The 11,679-nt window shown below is 36.8% G+C and overlaps 3 protein-coding genes across 5 annotated transcripts; 2 read left to right on the top strand and 1 right to left on the bottom strand.

Moving 5' to 3' along the window:
• Positions 1–2,085: 2,085 nt before the first annotated feature.
• LOC141437392 (lysosomal-associated transmembrane protein 4A) lies at positions 2,086–8,337 on the bottom strand (the record flags this gene model as incomplete). 3 transcript variants are annotated; one of them, XM_074100722.1, is given in 5 exon segments in its annotated part: positions 2,086–2,242; positions 4,005–4,113; positions 5,948–6,152; positions 6,817–6,933; positions 8,102–8,337. In XM_074100722.1, coding segments are annotated over 4 exon segments (579 nt in total), but the record flags the coding sequence as incomplete, so codon positions are not given.
• Positions 8,338–9,279: 942 nt separating this feature from the next.
• On the top strand, positions 9,280–9,850 carry Lamtor4 (Late endosomal/lysosomal adaptor, MAPK and MTOR activator 4). Its single transcript, XM_074100723.1, has 3 exons — positions 9,280–9,371; positions 9,447–9,585; positions 9,691–9,850. Exons 1-3 carry the CDS (start codon positions 9,314–9,316, stop codon positions 9,848–9,850), a joined length of 357 nt encoding a protein of 118 aa, XP_073956824.1. The 5' UTR covers positions 9,280–9,313.
• Positions 9,851–9,873: 23 nt separating this feature from the next.
• Positions 9,874–11,641, top strand: LOC141437389 (man(5)GlcNAc(2)-PP-dolichol translocation protein RFT1). Its single transcript, XM_074100715.1, has one exon. It carries the CDS (start codon positions 9,874–9,876, stop codon positions 11,551–11,553), a length of 1,680 nt encoding a protein of 559 aa, XP_073956816.1. The 3' UTR covers positions 11,554–11,641.
• Positions 11,642–11,679: the final 38 nt, after the last annotated feature.

The raw sequence follows: 11,679 nt of genomic DNA, 5'->3' as shown, positions 1-11,679 counted from the left end.
GTCCCGTTAATAGTATGACAAACTTAAACAGGAGATAGGTGGGCGAGTCGTCTATCAACTATTGAAAAATGACCTTCGTCAATGTCTCACCGTATCCGAGAAATATCGATTTTTCCAAACTAACGTTGGTTGAAACATCCCAAATTTATTTGAAGCTTGCGACCCTAAAAATACTGCTGAAGTTGACGCCAATATTTCAACGTCAACTTATATATATTTTTTTTAGGTCATGCTTTATTAGAGAATTCTCGCGACTCATGCCGAATTCCCGATACTACCCGCGATCCGAAGTTAAGAAACGCTGCTACTCATAGTAGCCGCTTGAATGCATCAAAATGTTTTTGAGTACTTTGTCCTATCCAATATGTCATCGTCGCTTACTGTATCCGTATACAAAACGACTGAAACCGTGAATTCTGCACGACGTGAACGGTATTACATCCCACTATAACGCGTGCTGAAGGCTACACGTGAGAGATAAGGACAAAAAATTCCGTCCATGACGTATATCATCTACATTACTGGGAGTCTTTTTGATTATAATTTATTTTATGGCACTTGATAAGAAGAGTCTACATGGAAAAGAGGACTTAACGACAAAACGGTCAGATGTGTATACCACGCGGCATGCACTTTTGTAATGTTGTCAAACTTGTGAATTATTTTTTAAATATAGTTTATTTGTATTAACGTTAACTGGAACATTATAGTTATTGAGGAAACTTATGAGTAAGAACACGCCTGAATTAATTCAATCGGTTATTGGGAAATGACAGTAAGCGTCGTTATTAACTGTTTAATAATTTACTTGTAATTTTGCTTTAATCCGGCGACATTCCTTTCTTTACTCTACTACACACACACTGGGCCGATCTCAATCATCGCTGCCACTCAAATATGTTCTTAGGAAACCACATGTAGCTTTTTTATTCAGAAGTAAACCAGGTTCCAGTATAAATATAAATATCACGGGACAATTCACACCAATTGACCTAGTCCCAAAGTAAGCTTAGCAAAATAATAATAAAAAATTAATTTATTTCGGGCAACTTGGCCCATACAATAAATATAGCAAAGCTTGTGTTATGGGTACTAAGCAACGGATAAATATAATTATATAAATAGACACATACTTAAATACATATAAAACACCCAAGACCCGAGAACAAACATTCGTATTTTTCATACAAATATCTGCCCCAACACGGGAATCGAACCCGGGACCTCAAGCTTCGTAGTCAGGTTCTCTAACCACTAGGCCATCTGGTCGGGTCAGTACTTGATAAGATAGAAATAGTTAGGAACTTAATTGGATTGACACAGGTTGATGATGATCAAAGATAAGATTTTATTGTGGCACTTTTCAATGCCAACCAAGTTATATGTCAATTCACAAAAGCTGGCACGAATGTTCTGAATGAGTATATGAAAGTACAATGTGAGTTATCATTTAAATATACTCTTCACACGAATATAAAAATAACACGCATCAGTCATATTCCTACAAAAATGTCTAAGTGACATTACTTCCGTATAATACATTCGTGCCAGCTCTTGTGAATCGATCTGTATACATCACACCAATTTTGATCACTTTTGCCAGCCTTGCCACATAGGTATTGAACATTGTATTGCCACTTAGGTTAAAGTCGCAACTATGTCGAGAAATCGACAGATCCACAAATATGTGTGACGTAATTCATAGATGGCTCCATCAACTTTTTCTTGTCTTTGCCCAAGAGACAACAGTGACAGAGTTGCTTTAAAATAATGGGCTTGTAACTACGACAAAAATGTAGGCTTGATGAATTTCAAACACATATACACTTGCACATTAAACAAAAAACTGTTGTAACTCACGATGGGGGTTTTGAGTTAAGTATACAGAAAAACAAGAAAGAAAAAAAAGCTCGATTTTCTATATAATTAAATCAAAAACCCCATCGAGTTACGACGGTCTTTGATTTCAGGTGCGACATAAAAACGCATGGTTTTAAAGAGTTGTCCAGGGGACGTAACCATCGCAACCAGGTACAAGAAAAAGTTGTTTGACCCAGATGGTCCCTGTCTCCCTGTTGAGTGTACCTTAAGCAGCACGGCCAAGAGGAAGGCGGAGAGCACGACGAGCGCGAGCGCGGGCGCCGGCAGCTGCAGCAGCTGGTCGCGCCACGGCACGCGCCGCGTCTCCGCCACCAGCCGGTGGATCGAGCGCAGGTAGTACAGGTAACCGGTCGCCGTCAACCTGCCACAGACATGCTACGTTAACACCTCCTTACTAAATCAAAAATTGAAGTTCGTATCGTACCGTCTCTCTTACTCTTGAAATTGAGATAGACCTACTATTTACGGGCTTTCACTAAGCTGACCAGATACAAAGATTGCGCGAAGCAAGCAAAGAGAAACGGCGGGGTAAACTTCGAGCCGGCGTTCTGTTTCATCAAGACAATGCACTCGCTCACAAGGCTAGTGTAGCAACGGCTGCTATTCGCGTAATGCAGAGTTCGAAATATCCGTTAAACCTCACCCTCAGCGACTTTTATCTCTTTCCAAGACTTAAGGGAGACCATAGAGGCAAAAAAATTTCTAATAATAGTGAGGTAATGGCCGCTGTGGATGCATCTTTTGAATGAAAACAACATACCTATTTATCAAGTATTTATCAAATGGCTATTAGGTAGGTACTTGTTACAAAAATGAAAGTTTGTGATACGGCGAAGCGCCGATGTGAAAATAGATTATCGTGATCATTTTGATATATAAAAGTCACGTAAATGTACATTATTTCAATAATAGGTACATAATTATCTTGGAAGTATCAAGCTACTTGTAAGGGGGAGGTAAAACAATCGTACACGTGGTCTCGACCTTGGCAATAGCCATAATATGGCGCTGTTTGTATACCGGTTTATACCTTATACGTTATTTCCTTTCGTCACAAGGTGAAGGTTGCTTGTTGCAGTGGGAAAACAATTTTTCATAGTCTGTGTCAATGTAATGAATATTACTACAAGAGTTCTGTTACTTGTCTTATTTTTAATGCAAGCATTAGTCTAAAGGTTTTTTTGCTCGTAAAACATCCTAAGAAGCGACGACAATAAAGTAACATTAACTAAGTACTTTTTATATAAAGTACAAACGTAACATTTTATTTATTAAAGAACAAAAAAGATAAACTGGTAATTTTTTGCACTTGTGGTGATAGATTAGCAAAGAAAGGATTCACAGACTGGCGGATTTACATAATCATTCAAAAGAAAAAAAGGCATAAAACGTATTGAGTGAGATGACAATTCAATTAAATAAATTATAATTTTTGATTAATTAGTAAAAAGTTTAGAAAGCGGACACAGTTTTGACTTATATCAACTGAATAAGATAACTTACTTATTTTGTAATTTTTCCCTTGCCTCAAATAAATAAACGGCTAACATGCTCACTACTACTATCCTCGTACTAGGAATCATACATGCAACTTGATATCTACAATGTAATCTTACTATCGTACTAATATTATAAATGTGAAAGTTTGTGAAAACGTTTGGATGTTTGTTACTGAATCACGCAATAACGGCTGAACGGATTTACATGAAATTTGGCGTACATATAAACAAAGATCTGCATTGAGACATGGGATACTTGATATCCCGGTAATGCGTTCCCCTGGGATAACATTTTAAGTTTAAACAAGAATAGAGGGCGCTGTCCAAGAACGGTGACGTACCTCAGCTCCCAAGATGACGTGACGTGTTAACTTCGTTTGCAATTAGTAGATAACGTTGTCCTTTCAAATTGTTACCGGCACCTTTTTCAGGCCAAACTCGCAATACATTTTATTTATTGCGTTGGCATGGCAACAAAAATCTTGTAAGCAAACTGTTCATTGTCGTTGTATATTTCAAAATTTGCATGGACATATTATAACAGTTCAGTTAAGACGGCAATTAGCTATTTCTAATGCGGGCGAAGCCGCGGGTTAAGGTTAGTAGTATTATAAATATGCTTACACTGTGATCGCGAAGTCGAAGATCTGCAGGCAGAAGAAGGGCAGCAAATGCGCCGGCTTGCCGCGCGACGCGCCGTATATCAGCATGAGAGTGATGGCCAGGGTACACACTGTAACCAGTGCACCCACATCCACATCATCTAGTGCACATAACACATTAACATGGCTTCATTTAGAAACTATTGAATCGATGCTTCGAAGTGATAGTTGAGTCTAGGCATTATGGCGGTGCAGAATGCAAGATAAATTTTGCGAGGCCTTATCACGGCACACCATACATTAGATGGCGGATTTTTAAATGAGGAAAAAAACTAAAAACTTTTGAGGCGCGAATAAGTAAGCTGTGGCCCACGTCGCCTACGCCTAGCGCCCGCCTCCGGTTAGGTATGTCAGTTCCAAAAAGATTTATGAACAGAGCTTCTATTGTAATATAAGTTCAAATTTGTAATGACAATCATAAACCCATTTGCAAAGCCTTTTTTTACCAAAACAAGTTGCATAACTAGGCATATTATTTATATGTAGGTATATATTGAAATATGGGCCAAGCGCTTCTATTTGCCATGAAGCGCAATGTCGTTGAGATCCGATGCATACCTATAGAAATACAAGAGAGCACAGTGAAAGTATGTACCACCTCGGCCATATTGCATCTCAATACAACACGACTTTGCGCTTATTGAAATCATCATCCCTGCCAAACAATAAATAAACAGGGAGTTGAAAATTATTAAAGCGACAATTATTTAAGAAAATGTGCAAAAATATTTTCAAAGGACATAGAAATAAGTTGTAAAAATGACAAGACATAAGTAGACATTTTAGAGAATAAAGCTTTTTATAGTCTGCTCATTTGCTTCATTGAATGCTAAATTACTTGTTTACCTGCAAGTTGCTAGTAATTGACAAACTAATCAACTTCTATTCGTCACGTGTCTCAGTGTACCCAGTTGATGAATTAGTAAAAAAAAACCTGATTGTCTAGAACTCATCATGTCAAGTAAATTGTCTTTTTTGTGTCTGCACATAGTTCCAGTACATAGCTATGGATCTATATAATAATCATTGTTTGTAACATAACATGCCTATCTTATCAAACACGCGTACGCGTTTAATTCCAGTTATAAAACAATGATCGATTGTTGCACAAAAATAATGCAAATAAGATTTGTTTTACAAAATGAACAATTTACCATTCAAATATGAATGATATTTCCTCCTTGCGTCATTTAATGTTGGAAATAATAAAGGAACTAATGGCGTCAGATAGTTGTGGTTAGTGAGTCAAACAGTCATTATAATAAACACAATTCAATTTAACTTATAAACGAATTTAACAGTTGCTGTAATTTTGAGAATGTTTACATGTCTTGATATACCAATGCCTACAAACTGAGCAAGGAGCCTTGTCATCAGCTGGGGCATAACCGAGGCAAAAATATTATAATATTATATTATTATTTATTCAGTTTGAAACCAACAAGCACTGCCAATGTTCACACAGTAGTGGTCTACTAGCTGCGAAAAATAACACACTTTTTTGGGGGAATTACTTTTCTACACTTAAAAGTTAATCAGTCAAAGTGAATGTGGCAACCAGAGCTATTTCGTCTCTTTTTTAAAAGTACATAATTATACACCTCTTTGCATTTCAGAGATATGCTACAATTAGGTTGGTTGACACCACTGGTATATTGAAGATATTGCATTTCTGTAATATGCATCCATACCTATTGCAATAAATATGGTCTATCCTATAAAATAATACCACAATATGAAAATGCATTAATGTAAGTACTGACCATAGCACCAATAGCAATAGCATAGCAATGCTAGGTTTTGTTTCGACAAAGCAAACATCTCTCCCTTGCGACAAAATTTAGTGTACTGGGTGTGTAGTTGATCTTAAACAAAGGTACTCAAAAGGTTTTAAAAGGTACTCACGATAAATAAGCGTGTGGTCCCGCGGTTGGGCGGCGTGTTGTGGGTAAGAGCTGGGCGGCGGCTCGACGTTAGAGAGCGGCGTGGGCAGCACGGCGGCGCGCTCGCCGTAGTCGGGGCCCGGGTTGGCGTCGCGCTCCAACTCCTCCATTAGCCGCGGATCACGCACCACCGCTGCTAGGAATCCTAGCGCTATCAGATGCAGCATCTGGAGAAAACGAGTCTTTTATTCTGTGGATGCCACAGCATAAGCATGCAACTGCCACTGTATTATAACCAGTAGTAGTAAGTGAGTAGGCACTAGAGGGCCTACTTCGAAGTTTGAAAAACGAAGTTCATATCGTACCATCCCTTTCGCTCTCATATTAAATTGTATAAGTGTCAGAGGGCTAGTGCTGCCTACCCTGCTGTGGGGGGTGGTGGTGTGCTGCTGTGGCGCACACTACCAGCTGACTACCCTGGAGTTGACCCAATGCATGCTCCTATTGATTGACACAACCAAACAGAATTTGTAAGTTTTTGTTAAGTGTTTCATTTGAATACATAATAAACCCTTTGGCTAAAGGTGTTTTTTTTACTTACTTCTTTTATACATATTAAGTACACCCCAATAAGAAATTAGAAATTGGAAAAATTATACTTCCAAGGTTTACTAGTTAGCTACCAAAAAAATGAACTCAGTTTATGTTGTTAAACCTGGGCTAGAGTTCAGTACCATATCTGACATGACAAAGCAAGCATTAGCAGTTAACTCAGTTAATTACATTTAATTCACATCCTACAAGTGGCCTTTTGTTGGTCTTAAAAAGTAGTCTACTTTTACTGATATATAACAAAAAAAAGTGTAAATAATACCAGATTTCACAACTTACCAAGTGCCATGTTCCTAGAAGGATGGTTCCCGTACGGACATGGAGACAGAAACAACAGCGCCACTCACTATTGCGCTCACTCCCCAGCTTGGGGCGAAATCTGAGCATGTTTATTACCTATGCAGAAAAATAATAATCAAATCAAAGAAACACTTGAATTAAACAATATTGTAACGGATAACTCACGTCTTAAACCGAGTTTAACTCGACATGTTTCAGGCTATTTCATAGCCCTTCTTCTCATCCGTACAATATCATTTAATATAAGTGAGTCTAACGGTAGTTTCATGTTCAAAAAACTTGAATCATTATACCATAATGTGGAGGTATAACTTTGACCTACATTTGTTCATGTCAAAATAATTTAAAATGGATTTTAGCAAAAACATTCCAAAGCGTTGTCATGTTATTCTTTAATTTTGCTTTTGATGTTACTGAAAGTAGTTCCAAAATCAAAAAGTTAATTGTTGAGGTTTGGAATGTTTTTGCTAAAATATGTCCAAATGTTACTTCTTTCTGTGGTTCTTTTTTCAGGGTAAATAGTAGTTAGAGATTACCAGTAGTCTTAAGGACATTTCCTGCACAAAAAAAGTTAGGGACTAATGTAGTCTCTAGGACGTGTGATGGGTTAAGCCAACAAAGTATTTAGAATATGTTTTTGATAATTGATATATGGATTATGTCATTGAACATAACATGGAGAAGAAACTGGCCCTTGCTCCTTTGGCAGGAAAGTTCATAGTGCCCAGTTTGGTTGACACTAATATAATAGGGGGAAAGGTGTGGTGAACACAGCATGTTGCATATTAGTAGGTATGGCTACACTGAGAGTGCCCTTACATACAGCACTTGACTTGTTTATTTATCCTATAGCATCTTTTGCTTGGTTGGCAAGTTCAAAAAATATGTTTTGCATGATTTAAAACAAAAAATTGTTTATTATCTCAACTGTTGAAATTGTAGTAAATTATTCTTACCTACTAAAGTACTTGGTGAAACAATAACAAAAAATAATGGCGAAGGAGGAAAAATAATGCTTTGATTGCGTGTTAAGTGTATACGGGAATAAGCATAGGGAAGATAATTTTAATTTGAAGGTCACACATTACCTGGTTTATGCACTATATATTATGTTATGAATAGTTTCTGAACACAAGGTAAGTGTCGCTGCCGAGCCGAAGGTTTTACGTTGAATAGTAATTAGGTACATGTAGCACAATATTTAGAATAGATATGTTGGCCATTTAGATAGATATAATGTCACATAGGATTCAGTAGTACAGACCTGTTTGATCAATTCTTATTAGTTTTTATACACCCAAACAAACAAATAAAAACACAATATTGGTGTTTGTTCCAGAAAAAATCTGCGTAAGTATCAAGTACTGAATCGAAAACGAATAACGTCATTCATACGAGACAAACGTCAAACTCACGACAAGGCTTGTCGGACAAGCTCACGACCAATTTTTTGCGATGAAAGAAATTGATGACAGCCACAATGCCCACACAGATTGGAACTGTTACTTAAAACGATTAAAAGATTGTCTTGAATAGTCTGTTTGACAGAACCAGTAAATGTAGTCATGTCATCAGTGTTGCCAATTTAGCGACTTCGTCGCTAAAAATTACGACTTTTGCTTAAGTATTAGCGACCAAAGAAAAGTTTTGACGACAAAAATGGTTTAGCGACTTATCTGGCGACTTTTGGAATTACAATTAAACCGACACAACGAGACAGAATTATACACTGCCAAAAGATCTATAATGGAAAGCGACAAACGCGCTTGCGCCCCAAATTCAAACTTTATTTAATTAAAGCTCCATTCGTATATGCTCTAGCTTAAGCTACTAAAAAAAATCAAATCAAGACATCCAAATTTCTTTCATATCTAAGTTTTACATTTATTTGTTTATAAAGTAGCTTTAATTGAATGATAAAAAAAACTTTTTTCAGTAATTCGGAAATCTAATTTGTTTTTTTTTTTCATCTGGGATGATAAATTTGTTTTTTTTTTCATATCCCAATCTGAAAAATCCTGCCTGAATCCGCTCGCTTCTGGCACAGAATAACTAATAGTACTAGTACTACCGTGCTCCTGGTGGAAAAAATGTTAGCGACTTGATTTTGAGTCTAGCTAGCGCAGGGTTTCTTAAACTTTTTGCAGTCACGGAGCACTTTCACAATTTTAAACAATTCCATGGACCCCTATAAAGAAATATGTACTCGTAGTGTTGGAAATGAAAAAAAGCCTTATTTGTATTAATAAAACTACAATACAACGACAATACGTCTCGTCAAGTTTACTACACAATTTCCTAATAGATATGTTTTCAGACTGACTTACTGCGGACCCCTGATACACATGCTACGGACCCCTAAGGGGTCCGTGGACCCCACTTTAAGAAACCCTGAGCTAGCGTCTATCTATTTTTTCATAGCTACTCGAATTTCTGGGAGCTGGCAACACTGCATCTCATGTCATGAGTTTTATGTATGACTCTTATCTCAGTCCCAGTTGTTTTGTCAGAAAATTTGTGTTTAGTGGACTGTGGTAAAATAAAGCATAAAATAGTAATATGATTCAATCGCATGTGTATTTGAATAAGTAATTTATGTAATGTTGCAGCTATAATGGACAAAGTTCCAGACCAAATCGGTTACCTGGTGCTTACAGAGGACGGCGCTGTCCTCGAGTCTGGCGGAGAGCTAGAAAACGATGAACGTGTCGCTACGATAGTAACAGACCTTATCAGTTTGTCAAATAAGTAAGTAAACTACTCTTAATTAATTCCAGATACTAACCGGTAAGGGAGGTGATAATATATATATGACTCACTACCGCTTTAGTTAATTACCTTGTCTTTTTACAGAGTGGATCCTGTGGCTTTTACACCGACCGAACAATTTAAGAAAATATCCATTACATATGATGACCACTGGTTTCTTATTTGCATGTCCAACAAAAAGATATATGTAGTGAAACGGAATATATCAGTACCCGCTAGTGAACCAAATTCTGTTATTGTTTGAGCTCCATCAAGTTACTGATCAACATGGGACGAAATTTACTAATGAGTAGTCTGGAGAATGCCTCATTTAACATAATATTCCAAATTATATTCCGATGTGTAACATTCATTATTAACGCGTGGGTGATCAGGAATGTGGGTCATGAGGTCCTGGGTATCATGAATGTTCGTCTGTTGCTATTGGAGAGCACAATACTGTTTCTGAGCAGGGAGCCATTCAACAGAGCTTGTCTTGGACAAAAGGATGAATTTAGCTGGCATCAAATCATCAACCAAATCTGGTTATCAGTGCCTCTGAGCTGCATTCTATCTTTATTCTTTGTTTATATTTGGTTGAATGTACTGCCATTGGGTAATCCAGAATATGCTTTTCAGTATGCCTTTGGCTGCTGGAGCGTGGCCTTATCCTGTGTTATTGAGCTGTGCTCAGCTAACATGGCATTACTTGCACAACTCTTTTGTTTTGTAAAATTAAAAGTAGCCTTAGACACATTGCACATATTTGTAAGAACTGTAATATTTCTCTCTGTAATAATTTATGACAGGTCTTTGGCTTTAGTTGCATTTTCACTAGCACAAGTTTGTAGCATTGCTGCTGTTGGTATTTTTTATTATATATTTTTTTATTGGTACATTAAAAATAAACCTTTATTTGCCAAAGGAGCACTCAAGAATACATTGGTTCCAGAAAGTATATTGACAAAATTATATGAGAACATGGACGACTTTCAGTTCACATCATTGAAAGATTTTCTTCCTAAATGGTTGGGATCAATAAATTCAACATTTAACAAAAAGTTAAGTTCTTTAACTGTTAGCTTTGCAAAGCAAGGTATTGTGAAACAATTGTTGACAGAAGGAGAGAAATATGTAATGTCTGTTAGTCCTGTCCTGAGCTTTTCCGAACAGGCAACTTATGATGTAGTAAATAATTTAGGTAGTCTGGCTGCAAGATTTATATTTCGACCCATTGAAGATAGTAGCTACTTTTATTTTACACAAATGGTGAGCAGAGAGTTGCCACTACACAAACAAGACCAGCATAAAATTAGAGAATCATCAACAGTTTTGTCACAAGTATGCAAGACTGTTAGCTCTATTGGACTGATAGTGTTAGTGTTTGGTCAGAGCTACGCATACACCTTGCTGTGGATGTATGGAGGAGAATCTTTTGTGGCCAGTGGGCTCCCTGTGCAACTCCTCCGTAGCCACTGCTTGGCGATTGTCCTACTAGCTGTCAATGGAGTCACAGAATGCTACACTTTTGCTACTATGACAAGTGCTCAACTAAACAGTTATAACTATTTAATGGTATTCTTTTCGATAAGTTTTTTGATTATATCTTATGTTTTGACTTATACATTTGGACCTGTAGGTTTTATCATATCCAATTGCATTAATATGTTTGCAAGAATCATGCATAGTATTCATTTTATAAATAAGAAATATAAGGATACAGGCTATAAGCCACTAGATGGACTAAATGTTGGTAAAGTCTTCCTGTTGATATTGTTCATAGCAGGTTGTATTTGTAAAGTTTCTGAGAATAAGCTACTGCAAGTTTCAGTTGTGCTACACATTGCCATTGGTGCAGTTTGTTTTGCATTTGTTCTCCTTGCCTGGGCTTATGAAAACAGAGAACTTGTTTTCAAACTGTATAAAAAAGTGTTTCAGAAAGATGAAAGTAAAATATCACAGGACTAGCATTTGGTTAATGTTGATGTTTAATTAATTTAGGTTATAACAGAGTTTAATTGTATTTATCAAATAAAGACGTTTCATCTAATCTTAAAATTTAAAGTTTTATTTAAGGCTACTAATTTATTAGTG

Source organism: Choristoneura fumiferana, chromosome 17 (assembly GCF_025370935.1).
Source record: "Choristoneura fumiferana chromosome 17, NRCan_CFum_1, whole genome shotgun sequence".
NCBI lineage: Eukaryota > Metazoa > Arthropoda > Insecta > Lepidoptera > Tortricidae > Choristoneura > Choristoneura fumiferana.
Note: the sequence above shows the minus strand (reverse complement) of the source record. Positions and strands in the feature narration are given on the sequence as shown.

What these genes read in the sequence shown, in the direction of transcription:
- LOC141437389 (XM_074100715.1), top strand. Translation starts at nt 9,874, where the DNA reads ATGGGACGAAATTTACTAATGAGTAGTCTGGAGAATGCCTCATTTAAC.
- Lamtor4 (XM_074100723.1), top strand. Translation starts at nt 9,314, where the DNA reads ATGACTCTTATCTCAGTCCCAGTTGTTTTGTCAGAAAATTTGTGTTTA. An exon ending in TTTGTGTTTAGTGGACTGTG is followed by an intron (nt 9,372 to 9,446) that starts GTAAAATAAAGC and finishes GTAATGTTGCAG; the next exon opens with CTATAATGGACAAAGTTCCA. An exon ending in CTTATCAGTTTGTCAAATAA is followed by an intron (nt 9,586 to 9,690) that starts GTAAGTAAACTA and finishes GTCTTTTTACAG; the next exon opens with AGTGGATCCTGTGGCTTTTA.